We start from the raw sequence: 26,427 nt of genomic DNA on the forward strand, positions 1-26,427 counted from the left end.
CGGTAAAAGTAGCGTTTGTAATGGAGATAGCATATTTGTCACGCTGTAACAGACTGAAAAGTGCAAATCGTCTCTTACCAAACTTTTACTTAACACGCAGTAACATTAGATTAGCAAAAGCAGCCCCAAGGGTTGTGCCAGTGGAATCGAACTTCCCCTGCCGTCGTACGTGTTGAACGTCACCGCGTTTGAGAACGTCGAGATTTGGTCTTGACAGTGTGTACGCAAAGAAAGCTTGTCAAGATTCTCGACAAGCCTAACAAGGAACTCGTCGAGGAAAACGATGTTTCATTTACGACGAGTTCCTCGGTCGTGTGTACGAGGCCTTTGACTGATATACTTGGATTTATTGGAGTTTCCCTAAATTCCACCCTTCCTTTTTTCAGTATCATTAGAGAAGTGACACCATACAACATTGGTAAACCGTAAATATGCATATGTCTGGAAAAATATTAATTATAGTTCTTATCTGTGTTCATTATCGGTATGTAGTTCATACAGAGTATATTCACTGTGGTGTAAGTGCAATGTGATTGCTTAGACCAACTTTAAGTGGGTGGAGAAGTAAGAGAGTGAGTGTGTGTGTATGCGTATGTGTGTGTGTGTCTGCATAGCACACAAATATCGGACTTGTCTAATTCATTAGTGAATTTGTCATAATACATTTCTTAGGACGGTTTCACAGCAATAAGTTACAAGGTGTGTCTGAATAGTCAATTATCCAGGTAGAATAATGATGCTGTCATGTGTTTCAGGTGAGACCAGCCCAAGATTATGGGTGGAGAAATAGACTGTGCTGTACAGCATCCTTAGTTCATCCCTCGCAAAAGGAAAGGCACCTTTTAACATCTAAGTGTGAAAGAAGCTAGGAGGGAGCACCCTACACTCCAACTACTGGGAAAGGAATAGAATCCCTGCTGAGAGTGCTGGGTAGCACAGATACTTCTCACAATGAACTGGAAGCTGTTTACCTATATCAATGTCTTCATACTGTCACTGGTAAGCAATAACTTATAATATGTTCATATTATTTTTTGGTGTAGTTAAGAAAATTCTGCATTTTTTTTTTAAATATTCCTATTATTAAAAATATGGTAATCCACTGCATAAATATAATATATATATATAGTATAATTGTATATACTGGTTAACTTTGAAACGATTAAAAGGTTGTGAAAATGTCATTGCTCTTTTGCGCAGTCACATGAGATGGATTTTATTTTTTAGAATAAAGATGATGTGCTCAGTACAGAAAACCATTGCATACAAGCAGATTTGATTGTACCAAAGTCAAATTTTACGTGCATTCTTGTTGGTTGCTATGGGTTAATATACTTTAAACCTTTCCCACGCATTGAAGAGGACAGTTACATCATTCATTTCATAGATGGTGGAGTATGCAGACAAAACCAAGTGATATACTCAGCTTTGCAGGAGCATTGTCCCTTTTGTGCAAGGAAAAGCCTCTTTACATTGCATATAGCTCACTTTGAATCTCAGGGCCATTGCTAACTTGTTCTTCAAATCCATATATATGAGCAAGACCCAAAGCACCTGACTTCTAGTTTTTGCTGAACGTTCACAAAAAGGCGTTGGATTATCTATACTCAGTGTTTTGTACGGCACTATACTAACAGGGTGCTTGCTGTTTGTTAAAAAATCTTATGGTCGCCTTCATTGTTTTCAAAGTGATGTAGAAGCATGGCATGTTACTACTGTGAAACAAAGCAACAATTCATTACTATCCTAAGGCTCCAAAGAAGAAACTGTTCTATTTTAAAGGATGTGTGACCTTAGGTGCCTGGTTGTCTCCGAGTTCAGTAGATTTACAGTCCTGGAACAAGTATGGAGAAAGTGAAGTCAGGAAATCTTGACCTGCATACTTAATCTGGGTAATTGACCTGTAAAATACTGAAACCAGAAAGTCAATAGCCAGGCAATCAGCATCTTCAGAAGGATAGGTTAGCAATGTCAACCTTTATATTTATATATATTTATTTATATTTCCCTTTACACATGGGGGGTTATTTACTAAAGGCAAACCCACTTTGCACTACAAGTGCACACTACAAGTGAAGTGCACTTGTATTTTCCCAGAAAGTGCACTTGGAAGTGCAGTCACTGTAGATCTGAGGGGAAGATCTGAAATGAGGGGAAGCTCTGCTGATTTTATTACCCAGTTATAAGCAAGCTAAAATGCTGTTTTTTATTTTCCCCCTTGGATCTACAGCGGCTGCACTTCCAAGTGCACTTTCAGTCTAATTTCAAGTGCACTTTGCGCTTGTAATTTGCACTTGTAGTGCAAAGTGGATTTGCCTTTCGACAATAACCCCCATGGTGTGTTTAAAATGGGTACATAGATTTTTTTATTTTGTGTTGTGGAGCATTTGCATTTACAGCACAGTGACTGATAGGACTTCAGGGTAAACTGGCAGTATGTTGATGTTTTAATTATTCCATTGCTTACTGTATTATATAGTAAATGTAAATCATACAAATTGTACACAACTGGCTTACAGGTTCTTGGAATTCTGTTTTAAATACAAATTATTGATTATTAATCATTAAATTGTGCAGCAATTGATATTTATGTGTGCAGTCATAGCATGTTCTAAAACAGGGATCCTCAAACTACGGCCCTCCAGCTGTTGTAGAACTACACATCCCATGAGGCATTGTAACACATGTGACATTCACAGACATGACTAGGCATGATGGGAATTGTAGTTCCTAAACAACTGGAGGACCGTAGTTTGAAGACATGTGTTCTAAAAGAATTCAAATGATCACTTTTTACATCTTAGAAAGGGAAGTATCCTACCTATTTAAAAGCTTTTACATTCTATTTTTGGCCTATAGAACATATTACAACCTATGGTCAACATATATAATTAAAACCACACACAATACACTATAGCAGAACAAGAATAAGATAATATAATAAAATACAGGCAGGTACTGGTTTTCTTAGTAAAAGACATTAATGTATGCATGCACATTAGCAAGCTTAAATCAAATGAGATTTTCAGAAGATCCAGTTACTGTCCAGCTACTTACTACCCATGGGCTCAGATCACAAAGCTGGACAATGCTTGCAGTAAGGCCTTGTACACACGGTCGTTCCAAACAGATGAGAATGGTCCGACGGGCCATTTCCATCGGTTCACCGCTGAAGTGGCCTGATGGTCTGATGTGCGTACACACCATTGTTCCAAAAACCGATCGAGTCAGAACGCGGTGACGTCAAACACACGACGTGCTGAATAAAACGAAGTTCAATGCTTCCAAGCATGCGTCGACTTGATTCTGAGCATGCGCGGGCTTTGAACCGATGCTTTCTGTACTATTCATCGGTTTGGACCGATCCGGCAGCGGTCCATCGGTTCGATTATGAAGCATGTTTTAAAATTTTGGCCCGAAGGAAAACAGACTGATGGGCTATACACACGGTCAGTTTGGACCGATGAAACTGAACCTCGGTCCATTCTCATCGGTTTTGTCCGACCGTGTGTACGCGGCCTCAGTGTCACTTGTATAAGTGGTAATCAGTCAATGCAATTCCCGTATACAGGCCTACCACTGCTGACATGTTTTTGAGGGTGCAGTCTCTTGGCCCTTTGCACCTTGGCAAGTCACTAACCTAGAATTGGCACACTGTTGATATTTGCATGCATGTACTATGGCTTACTACATTGTGAAGGGAAGAGCGGAAACCAGCCCTGGAGCTTGCACTTCCACAAACGAGTTAACAATGGCTAACAACTTAATATATGGTGTGAATATATATCAGTTACCTCACTGGTTGGCAAAGTTTGGTTTGGGACCTGGAGCCTGGAGATTTCTTACAGACTTTGGTGGAATTAAAGCTCCAATCCTGAGTCCAGGTTTTTGGAACCACCAACACACTAATTGGACAGGTGTGTGCTGGGCATTTTAAAGAGACATAATCATGGTTCTGAGCTCCAGACAGAGAAGTACTAGGAGATAGGTGGGAGCCAGAGCAGCAAGGGACTGCTACATGTACAGACAGGGTTGGTGAGAAAATGGTCTCTTAGAAACCTGGAGCCGGAAGTGTAAGGCCAAAACAGCAGTGTTGTGTGTGTAAGCCACAAGGCTGAAGCCTCGTACACACGACCGAGGAACTCGACGGGCGAAACACATCGTTTTGCTCGTCGAGTTCCTTGTTAGGCTGTCGATAAACTCGACAAGCCAATTTTCTTCATTCCCGTCAAGGAAATAGAGAACATGCTCTCTTTTTCGCTTGTCGAGTTTCCTCGTCGAAAATGTACACACGAAAAATAGATCTCCCAGCAAGTTTCTTGCTGTTTTTTGCCGAGAAACTCGGTTGTGTGTACAAGGCCTGAGTGTGTATCTCTTTGCACTAGAGAGAAATGCTGAAAAACTCTGCAAAGAAAACTTTTTCATTTTGATTTCCAAAACTATGTTGAACTTTCTTTTAATAAACGTGGGCAAGAAAAGGCCTTAAAAAGAAGAAAAGCAAATGATGTTGTCCTTAAAAGCTCTATCACTTGGATTTAGTTCCCACATTTGACCACACTGGCTGCATACTTTTTCTTTTTCACTAGCTCTGAAAGTATTGAAGGCAGATATGGCCAGGCATTTAGCATTTTCAGGAGGTCAGTAACAACAGCATCCACATTCCTATCGTTACAGTTTTGTCAAAATTTGCAAAGAAAACAGGTCCTTGTAAAATAAATTCCACATACCTTGCAAGTCATTTTTTATACCAAAAACAAAGCAGGAAAAACTGGGCATGTTAAGAATTGAATTAGCTACACCCAAAACTTGTAATTACTGTTTAGTTTTATGAGGGAAGACTCACCAAGCCGTTGATGACATATTTTTTTTGAGACAATGTCCACAGTTAGCAGGTTCACAAATGCAATTTATATTTTTGCCTTACCCTCAATGGATGATAATGCAGTTACACACTAATGATTCAGAACTTTGTAAGGGTGAGCTAATGTGGTTCTGAAGTCATGACAGTGTGAGCATTTGTCGTCAATCATGGATTAGTAATGACAGAGATGGATTTCAGGTTTCTTGTACATTACTCTGAAAACTTGGCATTTCACCTACCTTCTACAATCATAAGTAATTTGTGAAGTTTGGTATTGTGTTTTGTTAATATTTCTTAATTATTTTTTTTATTTTTTACTTTGGTACTCCTCTGAAACATTACATTTATGAAACAGGGAGCAGATTGCTCTAAATTAAAGTGAAGTAGATGTTACATGGTTGTGGGAGAAAGGGAGAGGAAACCAATGGGTAGTAGATGTTGTTCACTTAGCAATGTGATTTTTTTTAGGATGTAACATGTAATATGTTGGTAATCGCCCCCCCCCCCCCCCCCCACCTACACACAACACATTCCAATGTGACAGCGGGCTGGAGGTTCTTCTCCCACAGTTGCTGTCACATTTTAAAATAAACGTCGGTGTGCAGGGCTCCACCCACACAGCCACATCTTTCATTCACAGAGATCCGTGAATGAGTAAACTACAAGTCCCATCTAAAAATAATAATATATAAATGTGCATTTTTAAACTTTAAAATCATATGCATTTATTATTATAATTGTTACTTAGGCCTCGTACACACGATAGGTTAACCAGAGGACAACGGTCTGAAGGACCGTTGTCATAGGTTAACCTATGAAGCTGACTGATGGTCCGGCGTGCATACACACCATCAGTTAAAAAAACGATCGCATGCGTCGACTTGATTCTGAGCATGCGTGGATTTTTAACCGATGGTTGTGCGTACTAACGATCGTTTTTGACCTATCAGTTACCAATCCATCGGTTAAATTTTAAAGCAAGTTGTCTTTTTTTTAACCGAAGGTTAAATAACCTATTGGGCCCACACACGATCGGTTTTGACCGATGAAAACAGTCCTTCAGACCGTTGTCCTCTGGTTAACGTATCGTGTGTACGAGGCCTAAAGGTGACCTTATTCTTTAAAACCCCTTCATGCCTAAGCCTTTTTCTGACACATGTTGCTTACAAGTTAAAATCCCCATTTTTTTGCAAGAAAATTACTTAGAACCCCCAAACATTATATATAACCCCCGGAGGAGCTGGTTGTTTTGGGTGGCACATTTACCTTGTGGCTTTTCCGGGGTGCATGATGCATTTAGTAGAAGGAAAGGAATGTCCGCAACAGGTGCTCTTTATTACCCAGCCGGGTAAAAACAGTAAACTTGTGGTGAGGAAAGTAAAGTTGAAGGAAGAAAGGAGAATAGCAAATTCAGGCGTAATGATAGGGAAACAGTCCTGATCCCAAGCGTAACACTGCGCCACTCCTGCCAGAGTGATATTAGCGTACCCGGACAGGCCTCTCTCACTGACCTGGCAGCTGGAGTATCACTCGAACATTTGTAGGATAAAGTCCCTGCCACAGACCCTCCTTAGTGAACTTGAACTTGAGGAAAAGTCTCTGCCACAGACCCTCCTTCGTGAACGTCAGGGAGACACCTCTGCCACAGGCCCTCTCTGATTGTAATTACCGAGGAGATCCTCCTTAGGTTAATTACGCCTGAATCTCCTTCAACTTGTCGCTCAGGTACCGACTGACAGGTGATCAATCCTTCAGTGTCCGGCTACCTTGATCCCTGGTGGTTTGTCGACAGAGGCGTCTCTAGGGGGGGGCCAGAGGGGGCCCTGACCCCCCCAACATTATGCTGTGCCCCACCATGTGCCCCCCCAAAAAAAAATTTTTTTTTTTTGCTTTTTTTTTTTTTTTTTGGGCCGCCGCTGGAGTAACAGTCTCTCCTGAGAGGGAGAGCGTCCCCAGTCAGCTCTGCGGGGAATTCCTCCCTCTGCTCGCTGACACTGCATAATGCGAGCGTTCACACAACCACAGCCGCCCGATCTGCTCCTTCCCCTGCATCCTCATTGGCACGGAGAAGAGCGAGTTGCAGAAAGGACTCCATGAGCACTGTGGGGGAGGGGGGCCCAAGCCTTCATCTCAGTTACTGAAAAAACAGACTGATTTCTCCCGTCCTTAGGACAGGAGAACCAGCCTGTAAATTCGAGAGTGGTGACTGCAAGCTGAGCCAAGTGTCAGAGCAGGGAGGAATAAAGCTCCTCCTCCTTCTCCTTTCAGTCCCGCCCACACTATCTCGGTGTACTGGACTGTGGGTATGTGTGTGCACTGCAGACTGCAGTACACTGTAATCACTGAACTGCATTATCTCTATCCCTTCTCTCCCCCATCTGTCTCCCTCCCCCTCTCCTGTTCTTTCAAGACATTCACAATTTACTTTCTGTAACGGTCACCACCGTTTACGATATTCCAATCCATCGCCCCACGACAGGTTATCCGACAGTCCGATAGACATCAGACACGACCCATTTCATTTCCCAGAATAAACGAGACAAAACAAGCTCTGGTACTGGCTCCAAAATGAATGAATGAATCCTTTAATGGTAACTTAGCTTTGTTATATACAGTACAAGCATGTTACAGTTAATCACAGGGACAAAGACACACTCCACCCACACATCACACAATGGGGGGCTTCATACACATTCTTTTAGATAATAACATTCCGATGAGTTAATTACTACTTATTACCCAGACGGTCTGGCTCCGCATTTAGAGGGGTTAATTACTACAGCTTGACAAGTCACATTCCACATCTTAACAGTGTCATTAGCATACACAATGAACAGGTCTTAGGAGAAGACCTAATTAGCACAATGGACACAAAACAGTATTAGCATCACACAAAGGAAAGTCTAGGAGCAGACTCAATTAACACCTCAAAAGCATGTGTCCCCCCATTGAATGAAAACACTCTATTGACCTGTCGGAGTCAGACTTTAACAACTTGTAATATTTCAAGATATCCTGCAATACATGAATTATCAGTAATGTCCCATCTCATGTAATTTATAATTATCATTTCTCAGTCACCCTATGCCCAAAAGGGCATAGTGACGCTGGCACAGGAGTAAACCCCATCCTTCAAAAGTCTCTGGGTGTCACGGGCCATTCTGTTACACTTTCACTTTCAGTTAGGCAGGTAATATACAATGCAATTTTTTTTCCTACATCCACAGATTGCAGGAAAGAAACTTGCATGATTCCCCCATCAACACAAACAGTGCTGACGGGAATATCCCTCCTGCCCAGCAATTGTATTCTATACAGCAACCACTGGTGATAATAATAAGAGAATCTGCTCATTAATGGTTCAAATCTCAGCCAGTTCCTGCTGAACCAGCTGAGATTTAAACTGTCTATGGCTGGTCTTAGCTCTTAGGCAGCCCATACATTGATCACTTTTTTTCATTCAACTATTAGGTTGAATAAAAAAAAAAAAAAAATGATCCAATTTCCCCATCTACACATTATAGGTGGATGGGGGAATCGTCCCAGTGTGGACCAGTGCTGGAACAACCAGAGTTACTGTCCTGTCCCGGCTATTCACAGCGCTGGTCTCTGTCTCCATAGCAGCGGCGGCAGGACATTGGAACCCAGAGCTGGTTACTTTATGGGGCTGATGTACAGGAGGGCCAGCACAATTTGTTGTTAGAGATGGGCTGGGCATGTTCAAAATTCCACATGCCAGAGCCTGCCAGGAAGCCCACACTGCACAGCGCTAATCACTGGCAGTGAGACATTTCCCGGTCAGATCAGGAAAGGTCTCACTGCCTGTGATTAGCGCTGTGGAGTGTCGGCTTCCTGGCGGGATCGGGCATGTGGGATTTCAAACACACCCGAGCCCATCTCTATTGGTTGTAGACAGTTGAGCTCCCTGCAGGTTGCTTAGCAGCAGTGGCGCTTCTCTGACATGCTGATCGGGATGCAATCCAGGTGATCCTCCCAGTCAAATCCTAGTGTTAAATATCAGAGATTTTATTGAACAAAGCCCACACTTTACAGGCATAGAGCCCACACGGCTGCGGAACATACGTTTGATTATATATATATATATGTGGTTGTACTCTTGATGCTGATAAATACTGTGTTTATTAGATCTGACTGGGAGCATCACCTGCCCCGGTGGCAAGACAACCTTTGCAACCCTGAAAGTTCTCCCACTGCTTTGGACCCTTATATTTTCTTGGTGTGCTGGTGACATATATCTCTTGTTTTCTGCCACCCTGGGGGGCCCCAGTATAGTAGGAAGGGAGCTCACTGCAGAACATGTGAAAGGGCCCGTTGTGGGATCGTAGTAAAGGGCCCCAGGAGATTTTATATATATATACTGTATATATATAAAATTGCATTTTATAGTTGCCCCCCCTACTTTTTTCCCTGTCCCCCATGTGCCCCCCCTAAATATGAAAGCTGGAGACGCCACTGTTTGTCGAGGCCCTTTTGGACCGCCAGCCTCTCAATGGCGCTCCTCAGATGGACTCCGCACCGAACAGCACTACCGCTTGGGATCCTCAAAGGTGGGAACCCAGTCGCTTACTGGGTCCCCATCGCTGCTCAAATGCTCCAGGCCAACATGGCCCCGAACCAGAAACACCGCGTGGCATGCACGCCCTGGCCAGGTAGGCCATAACGCCAGGGTGCTGTGATGTGGCCACCCTAAAGGTGGGTGCCACACTGGACGAAGAAGAACCCAGAACCAATGGCATCTATTCCATACATACCATATGTCCCACCACCGCTGAATGTGGTCACCCGGCCTGCGGACATTTTCACCGCTGTCCTCTTCATTGGACATCGGCCAGTATCACAGGGATGGATGGGGGCAGGAACCGCAGGAGTTATCTTTTTTCATTAAACAGCAGGTGATTGGTTGCCGGGCAATCTTACCTACCAATCACCAGCCTGTTAATGTCAAAAGTTAACTTCAGTAGTTCCCGCCCCCATCCAGCCCTGTGATGCCAATCTCAGATGGCTCTGCTTGCTGTACACCTGTGTAAGGTAGGACAGTTCTATGTACAGTGTGTGTTTGTGTGGTGGGGTGCAGGGGCCAGAGGACACTACGGTGGGGTGCAGGGGACAGGGGACACTACGGTGGGGTGCAGGGGACAGAGGACACTACGGTGAGGTGCAGGGGACAGAGCACACTATGGTGGGGTGCAGGGGACAGAGGACACTATGATGGGGTGCAGGGGACAGAGGACACTACGGTGGGGTGCAGGGGCCAGGAGACACTACAGTGGGGTTCAGGGGCCAGGGGACACTACGGTGGGGTGCATGGGACAGAGGACACTACGGTGGGGTGCAGGGGACAGAGGACATATACATATACATGTGTATGTCCACCCAATTTGACTTTCTTTACTTCGCTACTATGGGCTCTAGCCTCAGATCTTTTGTAGACCCAGCAACGCCCATGGTTGTTATTACAGGAAAGCTGACCGTCAGCTCTAAAAAACAGTACTTGGGTGATACCTGCAGCTGCGGGCATCACCCCAGAACAATCCCTTTAAGCCGAAGGCCGTATATTTGCGTTACGTCGGCGTAAAGGGGTAAAGCTTTTCTAACACAAGATTTGGTATTAAAAGTGAACAAAGCTTTACTTATTCACTCACATTCACTTTTCAAAGTGAACATATATTTGCTATATTCGACCACTCTTCCATTAGCAAATCAACCAATGCGGTGGTGTTGGCTGCTGGTAAGAGCCAATAACATGTTTGCTTACATTTTTACTACTATACTACTATAGAACCCTGATATTTTTGAATTTTTTCCTTGCTTCACATTATTATTATTCTGATGCCACGTTGCATTGGGCAAGTCATAATTGCTAATAAAACATTTTAAATTGTCATAACTACACAATCAATAAGCTGAGAACAATGATGAGTACCATGTCCTCAAATGACAGTCTTTCAAAAGTATAGAATGTAACAAATTCTAATGAGTGACATGAATGACACAAAATTGTACAACCCATCTTATTCATAGTTTGAAGAAACTTTACTTTTTGTTCCTGAGAACAGTGCCTAAGGCTGCAGTTATCTCACAAGCCTGTAAATATGGGAGGGGGAACCTTAATTTCATAAACCTGTAAAATGCCATGTCATATACTGTATGCAGGGACTATATGTGGAATTAGAAATATGGTTGTCCAGCTCACATTTATATATTGAGTTGAGGTCATATTTGAGGTACAAATAACCTTAAAAAAGGTTTATAACTCTCGAACAGCCCTTTTTAAGTAAAAACAATCTTTAAAATAAACAACAAAACTCAGCACTAGACATTATTGCTCAAGGTAAAACCATTGTTTTTACATGAAAATCGTGTGAATGATTTACTCTTTGTAAAACTTACCACATGCTCAGATTATATACAGTAGTGTCTGAGAGAGACAGGGCTGGTGTAAGGATTTTTGACACCCCAGGCGAAACCCCATTTTGCCCACCATCTTGGCACCGCCCCTGACTCCACCCCTTTGCCCTGCCCATGTGACAGGAGCCTGCGCTATACAGGAAGCATTAGCTCTGCTTCCCCTAGTGCTGGCTCCGTTCTTCACACTGATGCTTGGGGATGGGGAGTCAGGAAACCGCAATCTGGGCTTCTCGACCAAGCATCCCAGAGCAGGAAGTGGCAAGCCACATCAGAGGGCCAGCAGTTGGGCACCCCTGCTGTAAGGCATGCATTTTGTGTAAGGCAGAGCTGGCTGTACTGGGACAATCACCAGAGAGTCTCTGAGAGAGACAGACAGGTCAGTCACTGATGATCAAAGAGGTGCGCAGCGGCAGGCGATGTTTGCTTTCGTTCTGTTGGGAGACTCGGGACATGTCCTCCAGACTCCAGTGCTGTGCCACTAATTACACTATCGGTCGGACGGAGCAGCTGCCTGAGACAGGGTTAGTTACATGCTGCAGCCTGCTGACACAGAGGAAAACCAGCGGCTGGGCGCCCTAGGTGGCTTCCTTAATTTGTCTAGTAGTATCACCGGCCCTGGAGAGAGACAAAACAGAGATCTGTCAGGAGAGAGGAGACAGATCTGCTGTTAATACTGATTTTGAACAGCGACCGGTCTCCTCCTCCAGGCAGTCCCACCCCCCCTACAGTTAGAAATACTCCCTAGGACACACATTTAACCCCTTGATCGCCCTCTAGTGTTAACCCCTTCCCTGCCAATGAGATTTATACAGTAATCAGTGGCTATTTTTAGCTCTGATTGCTTTATAAATGTCACTGGTCCCAAAAAAACTGTCAAAAGTTTCCAATTTGTATGCCGCAATGTCGCAGTCCCGCTAAAAATCGCTGATCACCACCATTACTAGTAAAAAAAAATATATAATAAAAATGCCATAAATCTATCACCTATTTGGTAGACGCTATATCTTTTGCGCAAACCAATCAATATACGCTTATTGTGATTTTTAAAAAAAAAAAATATGTAGAAGAATACATATTGGTCTAAACTGAAGAAGAATTATATATTTTTTAATTTTTGGGTAATTTAATAATTTAATAATGGCACCCAAATGCTTGTAGTACATTTTGCTGTTACATAGTTACATAGTTACATAGTTACATAGTTAGTCAGGTTGACCATCCAGTTCAACCACAAAAAATAAAAAAACAAAATAAAAAACACAGTAAAATCCTATACACCCAACTCCATACCCACAGTTGATCCAGAGGAAGGCAAAAAACCCCAGCAGAGCATGATCCAATTTGCTACAGCAGGGGAAAAAAATCCTTCCTGATCCCCCGAGAGGCAATCGGATTTACCCTGGATCAACTTTACCTACAAATCTTAGTACTCAGTTATATTCTGTACATTTAGGAAAGAATCCAGGCCCTTCTTAAAGCAATCTACTGAGCTGGCCAGAACCACCTCTGGAGGGAGTCTGTTCCACATTTTCACAGCTCTTACTGTGAAAAAACCTTTCCGTATTTGGAGGTGAAATCTCTTTTCCTCTAGACGTAAAGAGTGCCCCCTTGTCCTCAGTGTTGACCATAAAGTGAATAATTCAACACCAAGCTCACTATATGGACCCCTTATATATTTGTACATGTGGATCATATCCCCCCTTATTCTCCTCTTCTCAAGAGTGAATAAATTTAGTTCTTCTAATCTTTCCTCATAGCTGAGCTCCTCCATGCCTCTTATCAGTTTGGTTGCCCTTCTCTGCACTTTCTCCAGTTCTCCGATATCCTTTTTGAGAACTGGTGCCCAAAACTGAACTGCATATTCCAGATGAGGTCTTACTAATGATTTGTACAGGGGCAAAATTATATCTCTGTCTCTGGAGTCCATACCTCTCTTAATACAAGAAAGGACTTTGCTCGCTTTGGAAACCGCAGCTTGGCATTGCATGCCATTATTGAGCTTATGATCTACCAAAACCCCCAGATCCTTCTCCACTACAGATCCCCCCAGTTGTACTCCCCCTGCTGTGATTGCCATACACTTTTGGGAGCACTGGGAATGCTGCGATTCTGTCTGAAATCCCAGATCCTGAGATGTGAACAGGCCTGAATGTGGCTTCCTTTTATTTTAATAATTTTTCTTTTTAGCCAAAGCTGTTCTGCACTTTTTTACTGACGATATGTTTTTTTTTGTATTTGCCCTCAATGGGGGTCATTATTATTTGTTTATTTATCTTTTATACATACATTGTATATTCCTTTATATGAAATCATCTACTGAACACCTGAATCTGTATTGGCAAATTAGCACTAGAAACATTTTGGGTCCGATTTACTAAAGGCAAAGAGTCTCTTCACTTTGCAAGCGCAGTTGCACTCTTCAAGGAAATTTGCTCCAGAGCTTAGAAAAGTAGATGAAAGTGGCGTTCCACCCAAAAATGGAACTTCTACTTTTCGGAAACCCTCCCCCCCTCCGGTGTCACATTTGCCATTTTTCAGGGGGGAGCAGATACCTGTATAATACAGGTATTTTGCTCCAATTTCCAGGCATAGATACCCGAGCGACCCTCGGGTATCTACGCCACTTCCGGCGCCTTCTACGTCCTCCCGCTGTCTTTTGGGAGACACACAGGTCCCTGAAGACAGCAGGGACCAGTGGCATCATGCAGCGTGAGTCGCGCATGCGCAGTAGGGAACCAGGAAGTGAAGTCGCAAGGCTTCACTTCCTGATTCCCCTACCGAAGGTGGCGGCGGCAGCACCCAAGAGCAGCTGCAGTATTTGTATTTGACTTAAAAAAAACAGAGTTGAAGCTCTGCTGACTTCCATCATCCAATCAAGTGTTGTTTGTTCCTTGTATGTGATTGGGTATTGTTTGCAAAATGAAGCTTCACCACATTCACTAAGCTCTGAGGATACTTACCTTGCAAAGTACAACTGCACTTTCAAAGTGAATGATCTATTTCCCCTTAATAAATCAACCTCATGTCTTTTGGACATTATCTTTCTATATGGAAAAGGATGAATAGTACTCATTGTGTAAACATAAAAACAGAAGTTTTGAATCAGTACAAGTCATTAAAGATATTAAAAAGGCAGTGTTTCCCTTTAAAAGTCAGCAGTCTAACTTTTGGTTTTGGTCGTTTGGTTCAACACTCTTTTCACCAGTGTTCAGGTTTCCTACAGAATCAAATACCCATATTTATTTCAATTGTTAATTTGAAATCTAAAACCACTGACAAAGAAACATAAAAAAGTGATAGCAGAAAAAGTCCAAGTAGTCCATCAAGTCTGCCCATTTTTTATTTATTTTTTGCTTGTTTTGTTTTTGTTTTGTATTTTGTTGTTGTTTTATTTGTTTTTTTGTTAACTTAGTTGTCTGACTATGCACCTATGTTTATCCCAAGCATGTTTGAGGCCATTTACTGTTGACTGTCTCACTACCTCTGCTGGTAGCTTATGCCAAGCATCTGTACATCAAATAGAAGGCACATGTAACTTTGCTTTCATATATTCTTTGATCTTCTTGTGAGAGTGCATTAGTGGAACAACATCCACTTCCAACATCCACTTCTATTGTCTTCCTGACTAACCAGTTTGATCAGTGATATGAAATTATGAGGACTGCCTCAGCAAAATATGAAACCTATGTCAAAAGGGAATGTGGGTCTTATATCCTTTTTTATTACATACATAAATAGAAATAAATGGCAAAATATGTTTGTATACATATAAAAATAACACTATAAATACCTTTTTTTCAATTTTTTGATCACATTCCCTCTGTTCTCATCTGCATAAGAGCTGGGGGAGGAGAAGCAGCAGCACTTCCCAGTGAATGGCTGTGCAGCGGGGGCATGTCAGGACAAGTCTAATTATTAAAGGAGAGCAGACTAAGTACCCAGTACAGCTAGAGAACTGACCACGTTGAGCTCTCCTGGTCAGTTTTTAATAGGAAAGCAGAGGCACTGTCAGGAACACCAAGAATTTGACATAAAGGAAGCAATACAAAGAGAACAGGATACTTTCTCATACGAGTACATGGTACAGTAGGCACATATCGGAAATATGAAATGTTGGAGTTAAAAACTTTTTTTTTTGTTTAAGACATTTTAAACGATTTAAAGTCTTACTGTTTTCTTTTATTATTATTTTTTTATGGATTCTGGAATTCAACATAGCACAAAGTGTGTACAAAGATTTACATTTTTTTTAACATAAAAAAGCCATGATGCATGATAAATATAAAAAATGCTGGGGTTGATTTACTAAAGGCAAATAAATATATTTTTAAAAATATATTTTTCCTTGCACGTGATTGGATATTCTTTGCAAAGTGAAGCTTTACCTCATTTACTAAGCTCTGGAGCAACTGCACTTGCAGAGTGCAACTGCACTTTGCAAAGAGCACAGTCTACTTGCCTTTAGTGAATCAACCCCGCTGTGCGCTTAGTCATTACTATAATAATTAACAGCAAGAGTTTGTCTGTTGGTGCACAGGCCAAATTTGGTTATACGGTGATATGACCGATTTCACAGGCCTACTAGGCTCCTTTCAGACTGCCACGGCAATGTGTACTGCAATATGAGTGGCACCCTATCTATTTGTAGGTGGGGGTTTAGGGGGCAATGAAAAAAATTCAAATCAATTATCCTGTTTTTACCACCCCTGGTCTCCAATATGAAAAGAGCCTTATTGATGCTGTATAAGTGGCTCTACCTGGGGTTTTTTTTTCCATTCTTTATTTTGTCAAATATGGCTGAACTGTTATATAATCAAAAGTAGGTGTCGACTTCGATAAAATTAGTACAGAGTTACAGCAGAAATCAAATTTCCGACCTAGGCTTAGATAGAATAGGATGGGATAGTATAGACGGAGTGTCTATACAGAGTGCCTATACAGTAGACAGAGTGTGGGTAGTTTTCAGTATGAGGGTCGGAAAGTAGGAGAAGGGTAAAGAGGGGACTGTCAGGGGAGGGACCAGCGGGGACCAACAGGAAGTCATTGAGAGGGCTCTACCTGGGTCAGCTGAATGCCAATCAGTCAGCATAGTTTAACCCCTTTAATAACTACAAAATTACTTTACTTTAAGTCCAAAACTTAAATGCCCCTTGTCGTAAAAATATTACTTGTCTTTGCAGCAGAGAACTTGGAATGCACAACTGTTGGTGTTCCTAGTCACAAGACCCATTGCCAAGCATTCAAGTTAGTCATAGAGTTATTGTCAAATTGATTAACATATACTGACATTGCTAAACTTGGTCTGGGCATTTAGGTTTTGAAAACTCCAGTCACGATATATAATAATAATAATAATAATAATAATAATGTGTGCATTCTTGTTCTTTAAGTCGAAATTAAATTGTTCACTATTCACAATACTGGTAAATAAATAACAATGCTATTTTTAGAAGTCTATATTTCAGTAGTTATTTATAGCCTCCTTATTATTGCATTCTTCAAGGCCTGCACATCCACCTGGTAAACCTAACACATGAGTGAACAGAACAGGTGGCAGCCATGAGAGAAACTGGAGTCTGGTGATGAAAAGCTCACGAAGCACTGATTTGGTAAAATGTGCCTTCACAAGGAAGGAAGGAAGGAACTCTATCCTTAGACTATAGGCTCAAATGATGGGTTGCCTAATCCACCTAGCAATGGTGGTCTAAGAAGCAGTTCCTTGAGAGAACCTTCAGGAAGGACAAATCTGATTGCAGAAAGGAGACTATAGCTTAAAAGTAGACTCTCACAGATCATACCATGTCAAGATATTGGAGAGAAAACAGTTTCAAGCAGTTCAAAAGGAAGGAAAAATATTGTCCTGGTTGAGGCGGGCAGAGGAAACCACCTTAGAGAAAAAAATGCTTTAGCCTGCATGACAACGTTGACCATGCGTAACATTACAACAGGGTTATTTACAGGACAAGTACTCTAATTTAGAGACTGTCGCATAGAGGTGACAGTAACAAGAAAAGTCACCCTGTGAGCGAGGTCAGACTTATAAATATCCTAAATGGGTTTCAAGGGCAGCTTCTGAAGGACTGAGAGAACCAGGTTAAGGTCCCAAAAAATCACAAGGGAATGTACAGGGAAGCAATGTATGTGGCATTATACACAGAGGCCCTGACTAAAGGATGGGAGGCCAACATTGTCTGAAACAAAACAGCCAAGACCGAGATTTGTCCCTTGATGGTACTCAAGGCCACAGCCATGTAGTTAATGCCAGTGATCAATAAGCAGGATGGTGTATTGGGCCTTTGGATAGAATATCTGAGCAATCCAGGAGGATCCAGAGTCTACCAAATGTCTGTCCAGTATGTATGAGTACTAGGTCCCCCCAAGCCAGTTTGCTGTAATGAGGATAACTGAAATGCACTCCATCTTAATCCTGTGGAGCAGATGAGGAAGATGCTGTCCAGGAGGAAAAGTTTGATCAAATTAAACTGATTCCATGGAGTCATCCGAGCATCCACTATGAATGCCCAAGATTCCCTGGTGACAAATCTGCCCTCTTTGAGCAGTGTGACTTCTGGTGCCTCTTTGATGGTTGATGTAGGACACTGCTGTGGCATCGTCCAACTGAATTCTGGTCGGCTGACCCAACAGCTAAAAGGTCAGGCATTGAAGAAATAACCAAATTGCCCTGAGTTCCAGGATGTTGCTAGGAAGAGGAGCTTGCTCCGACAACCAGGTCCCCTGCACTCAGATGGCATCAAGGACTCAGTATTACAGTTTACTGCATAGACATCCTGCAGGTATGAAAGCACCATTAAACATCTAGCTATGTGGAGACATTTCACTGTAACATATTAGAAACCAACACAAGATTGCAATATTGCAAAGACCTATCATAGACAAAAGCAATTCTACAAAATATCTATGGGTTGTTTTTATAAAGCTTTGGACATGACATTCACCAAACATTCACTGCAGGCGTGTCTTTTTAGTGCATGCATTGATTCAACTGCAGTGAATGTTTGGTTCATTCTCCTCTTTGTAAATATGCCCCATGAGTTCTGCGATTAAATGTCACACTATTCTACTTTATTCTATTGAAAAGACAACAAATATGTTCCTAACAATGTTTACGAACAACAACAAAAAGGTTTCATTTAACTATTTTGTTTTATTTTAGTCTCTTTCAAAGAGTAGAAAAGTTTTCCAACTTGTCCATTCGACAGAAGTCAACGGGATCAGGGAGGGCCACACACTGATCGAAATGTCCATGAATACTGCTCAAAAGAAACAACTATTGCACCCAGTCAAGTGAGGAAATTGAAGTTGTGACAAGGTCAGAGCCAGTAACCAAGGTAGAGCGTTTTCCTAGACACTTAAGCCTAGTATTTTTTGTTCAACCCAGCGGGCTGAACGAAAAAAAAAAACTGACAGCTCAGGTCGGAGACAATGTACAAATAATCAGATGTTAGTACAGCAAGCTCCCCTGCTGTTCTATTGTTTTTGACAGGGGGCGCCCCCCCCCTGCCAGAAAACTCTGGTCAGTGCTCTCAGCCATTGGTTGTGGTTGTAACCATGAAAAATGAACAAGGCATATCTAATCCTTCTATGATGTGTACTAGCCTCAATCCAAAGCACTGAATGTCATTGTTTTCTGCTCTATTTTCCCTCTGCTATTTGCATGAGGCACTGTTAATACTCTATGCTGACTCCACAGCTCCCCAGGTGATGCCCCCTCCCCTCCAGCACACAGAAGGTGACTGACAGCCTCAACTGTGTATGTATGCCTGAGAGCCTGTTAAGAGGGTATGTACCCTTTCTCTCACTGAGGTTTCAGGTTTCACTGAGCTCTGTGCTCTAGCTCTGCAGTGTGTGTGATTTCTGATCACCACTGCCTGCCTTCTAATGCTGAGAAATATCCTTTGATCTTGTGTTTTAGGAGGATGTAGAGGAGAGAGGGCTGCAGATAAGCAAGTGTTGGCTGGTAACGGGTTAGACATGTATACAGTATGTCTTTAGGTCCAAAACAGTAAGCCTCAGGTTTCCGAAGTATGCATGCACACAGTATAAATTGCAAAGGAGAAAGACAAATGCAGACAACCTAACTAGTAACTACCTAACAAGAGTTTTTAAGGCAACAGAAGGTACAGAATACACAAAATTCCAAGGCCAAATAGTACTTTGGAACTTTCATATAAAAGCATAATGCTAATTGATCTCTGTAACAACTAACACTTGTTTTTTTTGTTTGTTTTTTTGACAACCTAGCATGATATTTATGAGTTTTCAATTTTATTGCTCACCACCATGTGATAATTACTACTGCATTGCTAATAGGTATGTAATGCCTTCTTGATTTTTTAGATTGTGCTTATTCAAGGATGCTTTTTGTTTTATAAACACGTGAATTTCCTCTGGCATGTTTCAAGTGATACCAGTATACCAGTATATATTCTTTGTGGCATTTTGTGTTGTGACAGATATGAACATAACACATATTAATATTAGCTGTAATATGAATAGGCATTCTGTGTGATTTTTGTCATTGCATATATTACAACATGGTATTGGCACGTGAACTATATGCTTAGTTGCTGATATTTGAACTGTGTTTGAAACTACTTGTTCTGATTTACTGCAGTGGCAAATGATGGAAAATGGGGAAGGGAAAAATAAACAGCTATGGTGCTGATTTGGTTTAAAAAAATAAATAATAATTTTGCTATTAACCAAAATAACCAGTCATCCTGTTTCATGTCAGGTTGTGAATATAGTCAAATCCTTTAGTAAATCAACCTCAATGGTTCTCTTTTCTTTTGTTTTACTTTTACTTCAACCACCCACATGGTTATTTATTTGATCCTAATTCAGCACATCTCCCCCATTATGCTACTGAATATGGATGCTTGCTCTCTGTCTATACTAATGCCGTGTACACACGGTCGGAATTTCCAACAACAAATGTTCGATGTGAGCTTGTTGTCAGAAAATCCAACCGTGTGTATGCTCCATCGGTGCATTTGCTGTCCGAATTTCCAACAACAAATGTTCTCAATTTTTCCGACAACAAAAGGTCTTGTCTGAAATTCTGAGCATCTGTAGCCAATTCTGACGCACAAAAATCCCACTTGTGCTCATCTCATCGTAGTGTTGTATGTCACCGTTCTTGACGTTCGGAATTTCTTACAACATTTGTGTGACCGTGTGTATGAAAGACAAGTTTGAGCGAACGACCCGTCGGAAAAAAAACACGGTTTTGATGTCGGAATGTATGATTGTGTGTACATGGCATAAGGGTTTAGAATGTTTTGGATTATTAGTATTACTTCTGCTGGCCTCTTTGAGTCATCTTGAACTGTTAATATGTGTACCTGTTATGCATACTTAAATGTGGTGGTTTAGGGAGTGGAGCACTGCAACTTACTGTACTTGTTTGGGCATGGTTGGTGCCAGCATTTTGTACCTTTTTTGTCTTTCTTTGTATGACTTTGTATTACACTCAAAATCTAATAAAAAGAAATGTATGTGCGTAAATATAATTATATATATATATGACATAAAAAGAAAGCAAGAGTGCGAAAAATTTAAAGAGGGTTGCAAATGGTAAACACTCAAAAATTCTTTAAAAACACTATATTAACTCCTTCCCACCACCTGCCATTTTAGAAGCTTCTAGATCCTGAGAGGATCGCTGTGATTGGATGTCACAGTGTTCACGTGAATGGAAAGCCCCGAACACAAGTATGCATCAGGAGCTTTCCGATCCCCGCCAGAAGCTGTGCTGGGAGCAGGCAGGGCATGGGCTCTCAGCACAGAAATGTTTACATTCAGGCCACATATATTACATTCAGGCGGGAAAAGATTAACAATAAAAAGATCAGGTCTGAGAATGTAAACCCCTTAGTCCATATTGGGGATAGTACTGTCACAGCCTTAAATTGGTCACAGTGGCACAGAAACAATTGAACAAAATAAATGTGAATAAAGCACCTGGCCCAGGTGGCTTATCACCTCAAAGTGTTGAGCCATTGATTAAGCTCCAGTGGGTGGAGCAAAACATGTCAGGGGATATGACTTTGGCAGAGACTCATGGACTAAGGTAGTTTTCAAGTTTACACTAGCTTGGTTAGACAGGAGTGCAGCACTTGTTTGATTTTATACATGCATCGCTTTGGATGAGCACCTTTGACAGCTGAGGCCCTGTACACACGATCAGTCCAAACTGATGAAAACGGACTGAAGTTCAGTTTCATCAGTCCAAACCTACCGTGTGTATGGCCCATCAGACTTTTGTCCTTCAGACCAAAGTTTTAAAACTTGCTTTAAAATCGGACTGATGAACTGATGACCGATCGGTCAAAACCGATGGTTAGTACGCAAAAGCATTGGTTCAAAACACGCGCATGCTCAGACTCAAGTCGACGCATGCTTGGAAGCATTGAACTTCGTTTTTTTTCAGCACGTCGTTGTGTTTTACGTCACCACGTTGGACTCGATCGGATTTTGAACTGATGGTGTGTAGGCACATCAGACCATCAGACCATCAGATCATCAGACCATCAGACTTCAGCCTTCAGTCCATTTTCATCAGTTTGGACTGATCGTGTGTACAGGGCCTTACTCCCTGGTGACTACAGGAGTTTGGCTTCCTTGACTTGAGTGGCGTTTATAATCTAGCACCAAGGGCCCATTGTTTCAAATTTTTAGAGACTTCCTAGTGACTGGCTTAGTACCAATGGATTGGCAAAAGGCCAAAGTGCTGCATATCATTAAAAAGAAATCAAAGTCTTTATTAAGTAACAGCAGACCTGTAGGTTTATTTTCTATAGTCTTGAAGATACTTGAGAGTGTGATAAGGGACCATCTAGAAAAGGTTTTACTAAAAACATTATTTGTTATAAATGATAGTCAGCATGGATTCACGAAAGACCAAAGTTGTCAAATGGTACACAGAGGAGTTGCTGTGGTTATTGTATACTTAAACTTGGGCAAAAGCATTTGACACAGTTCCCCACATGCAGTATGTGTAAGGAAAGTATATAGGCCTGGAAAATTCAGTCTCTAAATGGATAGAGAACTAGCTTGACAATCACATTCAGAAATTAGTGATTGATGATTCATATCCTGAATGGTCTAAGATTGTTGGCGTTGTACCCCAAAGTTCAGTGTTTACTTACTTTTTAACTGTGGAGGACCTCCCCTAAGAAAAAAGGTTACGGTAGCTAATCTTGCTTGTGAACAGGCGTTTAAGACGGGATATAATCACCATGTATATATCCATATAGTGACCTTGGTGCAATGTTTTTCAAATTAATGTAATTGCAAAGGACAATGGGGCACTCTTTACATGTGGAGCAAAGGAAGTTTAACCTCTGCATACAAAAGGGCTTCTTCAAAATAAGAGCTGTGAAAATGTGGAATAGAATTCATCAGGAACTATTTATAGAAAGCTTGGTGCATTCCGGAATCTAAATGGCTATTAACATTCTTGAGATTGTTGATCCATGGAATATCTAATTGCCTAAGAGGATCAGGAACAATTTTCCCTTGCCGGAGCAAATTGGACCATTTCCTTCCACTGGATCATACATGGGTATAGGTTTCGGTATATGGAGGTTTCAAGTGTATTTTTTTTTCTTGGTTAAACTAAATGGACTTTATGTCTTCCCTTCAGCCTTACTATATATTTTTGTAACTATGATAGGGGACACTTATATTTAGGGGTTTCAGTGGCTGTTTTGAAAGAGAGGCTATGTAAAGAAAAGCATTTGCAAGTCCTTTAATTACTTTAGGAATTATTAGATACCAGTTTTAAGGCAAACTATCTCAAAGGAAACACTTAGTCAAAAAAGAGCAGAAATTTTCAGACTCCCAGATATGCATTTGTCTCAAGACTGCAATGCTGAGCTGCTCAAGCTTAAAGAAGAACTAAAGTATTGAAGTTGTGTCCAAAAAAAGGTAGACATAGGGAAGAGAATCAGTCACCAGTATTACTTCTGGTCTCCTTGCAACTGATCTTTTGCCGATTAATGAGATTACCTGTTTTTTTCTGTTCTGTCTCTGTCTGTGGAGATGGCCATCTTGATAGAGGTAGGGTTTTGCCTCCTTAAGTCCCAACTTCCAGCATGGAGAACAGTGAGCAGCACAGCAGTAACTTTGCCAAATCTCATTCCATATCTGGTGACACTGGACATTGGGGGCAGGAGTGCCTCTCAAACTGCAGTAATACACATACAAGTCTGAATAGACAGGGGTGTCTAAGCAACCTCAGATATCAGGAAATTATTTTTCAGGAAGAATTCCAGACAAAAGATAATTTTTAGAGTACTGTTTAGGCACAATTAATGTTTATAGATGTTCCTGATAACATAGCAAACTTCACTTCACCAGGTCAAAAACTCATGGGAAAATCTAAATATCACAGATGTCAACTAGAAGGTGTTGGGAAGTCTTCCTTTGAGGACACCTGTTCCATGACAACTGTATTAAAAAGTTCTTTAATTTTTGTCACCAGGATGGGACATAAAGGGAAATCTCCTAAATGAGACATAGACACCAAATGTTTTTTTCGCTACAGACATGCTTTAAAGGAAATGTGTAGAATATGGAAGCTGCTATTGCTAGTCATCTTCTAAAAAATACAGTTTCTTGGCTTTCTTCTGATTCAGTGGTTTCAATATTTTCTGAAGCCTCGTACACACGACCGAGGAACTCGACGAGTGAAACACATCGTTTTCCTCGTCGAGTTCCTTGTTAGGCTGTCAAGGAACTAGACAAGCCAATTTTCTCCATTCCCGTCAAGGAAATAGAGAACATGCTCTCTTTTTGGCTCGTCAAGTTTCTCGACAGTTTCCTCGACGAAAATGTACACACGACCGGTTTCCTCTTGCAAAAAAATATCTCCCAGCAAGTTTCTTGCTTCACACTCGGTCGTGTGTATGAGGCCTGAGCCACCAACACACAAGAATGAGGAGCAAGAAAGTCAGAGTCAAATCAGAATTGCTGATCCTCATATCTGTTCTTGGTCAGTGATTCAGAAAGTATTGAAGCCAATGGATCAGTGTAATGGCCAGGGTACTGATATTTTCAGAAGGAGACCAAGTCAGCAATGGCAGCTTCATGACAGGTTGACTTTAACAAACACATTTGTTATCCTATCATATGGCACCTGCTATGCCCCCTAAAGAATTCCTTGAATACATAAGTTGATGGGTCTCTATGTTTCTGTTACAGTGTTAAAAAATAATTTGTATGCTTCTTTAAAGGCATAGTATGCTTTAAAATATTTCTGTTGTTTTAACTAGGTATTGGTGTGTTATATTCCCTATGACATTTGTTTGCCTTACCTTGTAATGACAGCCTCACATGCTGTGGCTGCAGTTTGTAATGCCACGGCTGATCAATTTGTTCATGTATGCATTTACCTAGCTTGTCCATATTAGCTAAAGGGACAGGTAACTGCTTGGTCCAGGTCACACAGCGTCCAATCCATTCCTCAATATTTCCATCACATATGTGGGAGCATTAACTGCATGTATGTGTCACATCTAATTACAATGTATCTCTCACCTGCAGAAAGACCCAGGGATTTTGAGATATGTAGTTTCTTCACAGGAAGTGTCAGTTCTTAGACTTCACATAGAGGTTATGCATTAACCTGCGGAGTACCATGCCACATGCCTCATGTTTCAACACAAAAATAAACTTTTAACAAGGAATGTTAAGAATTCCAAGAAAAGTTGTGAAACATTGAGAAAAAATTACCTTCTGCTAAATTTTACAATACAAAAGCAACATAAACATTTGCTAAAATCTCAAAAGGGAAAGTAACTCAATCTCACCATGATATTACTCCTGTACACATTTGATTTTAATGCCATTCTAGCAATGGCTTTCCAATTTTCATAAAACAGTATACATTATTTAATTTTACACTCTAAACAGACAAAACATTGTTCATTGCAATCACAGGAGTGGTGGGTGGAACCCACAGCTTACTCATTAATCATTAGACTCCCTTATAATTTATTGCTGATGAAAGCACAAAGCCAATAAACATAAGCACAATACAGAGTCAGTAAACCTATTTAGGTATCAATTATATATGGCATGTCCTATAAATGTAAGTAAATGTGCTCTGCCTCTCCTATTAAAGAAGAATTTCAGGTTTTGTTATACCAGACTGTGCTTATATGTAGGGCTCCCACATATGTTTTTTTTTTCTGGCGCACAGATCAAGGTGACAACACTCATATAAGCCTTAACATGTTAATGTAATTTCAAAAGCAATCATTGGTATATTTTTAAACATGCCTCTATTATAAAATAATACCGGGTGATCTTGCCATGGTCCTTGTGCCGGTACTTCCCGTTTATGATGACAATTAGTACTTATTAGTACTTCTGTACTGTCAACCTGTCACAATTTTTTAAATGGAATATATATAATTATATATGCAGGTTCAGCTTCCTGCTTTAAAATGCAAGCCTGTAAGACCTCTATACACTGAGAGCATCCGCCGTTATCGCTAAAGCAATGCTCGTTTTAATGGTGCTTTCCATCCACTAGCAGGGTGGTTTTAACCCCCAAAAATGGTTAAAAACTCCCATTTTGCAGCGATTTGAAAGCGCTTCCCATTCATTCCAATAGGCAGGGCGTTTTGGGAGTGGTGTATACACCACTCCCAACCCGCCCCAAAGATGCTGCTTGCAAGAATTTTTGGTAATGTCCCGCAAGCGCACCGCCCCAGTGTGAAAAGTAACACTGGAGTGAATGGGAGGCGGTTTTCAGGCTCTAAAGTGCCTGAAAACTGCCCCAGTGTGAAAGGGGTCTTACTAATTAAAAAGAATGTACTCTATATCTGAAATATATTTTATCTTTAGACTGCTTTCACACTGAAAGCACTGGCCGTTGACAGTAAAGCGCCGCTCAGTTTTTCGGCGCTTTACCGCTGTTTAAGTATTGCTTTTACGCTGCTTTTCAGGCTGCCCATTCATTCCAAAGGCAGGGAGTTTTGGGTGCACTAAATACAGCGCTCCCAACCCACCCCAAAGATGCTGCTTGCAGGAATTTTCGGAACGTCCCGCAAGTGTGAAAAGTCACACTGAAATTAATGGGAGGCTGTTTTCAGGCGATTAGCTGA

The 26,427-nt window shown here is 41.3% G+C and overlaps 1 protein-coding gene across 1 annotated transcript in view; it reads left to right on the top strand.

Moving 5' to 3' along the window:
* The first annotated feature begins 766 nt into the window (after positions 1-766).
* The window catches only part of LOC120940946 (desmoglein-3-like), an 86,259-nt gene continuing 60,598 nt past the window's right edge, over positions 767-26,427 (top strand). Inside the window, exon 1 of the mRNA XM_040354105.1 lies at positions 767-999. Coding sequence (XP_040210039.1) covers positions 952-999 — 48 coding nt within the window. The 5' untranslated portion in view covers positions 767-951. The remainder of the gene's footprint in view (positions 1,000-26,427) is intronic.

The sequence above is a fragment of the Rana temporaria genome, chromosome 5 (assembly GCF_905171775.1).
Source record: "Rana temporaria chromosome 5, aRanTem1.1, whole genome shotgun sequence".
Lineage (NCBI taxonomy): Eukaryota > Metazoa > Chordata > Amphibia > Anura > Ranidae > Rana > Rana temporaria.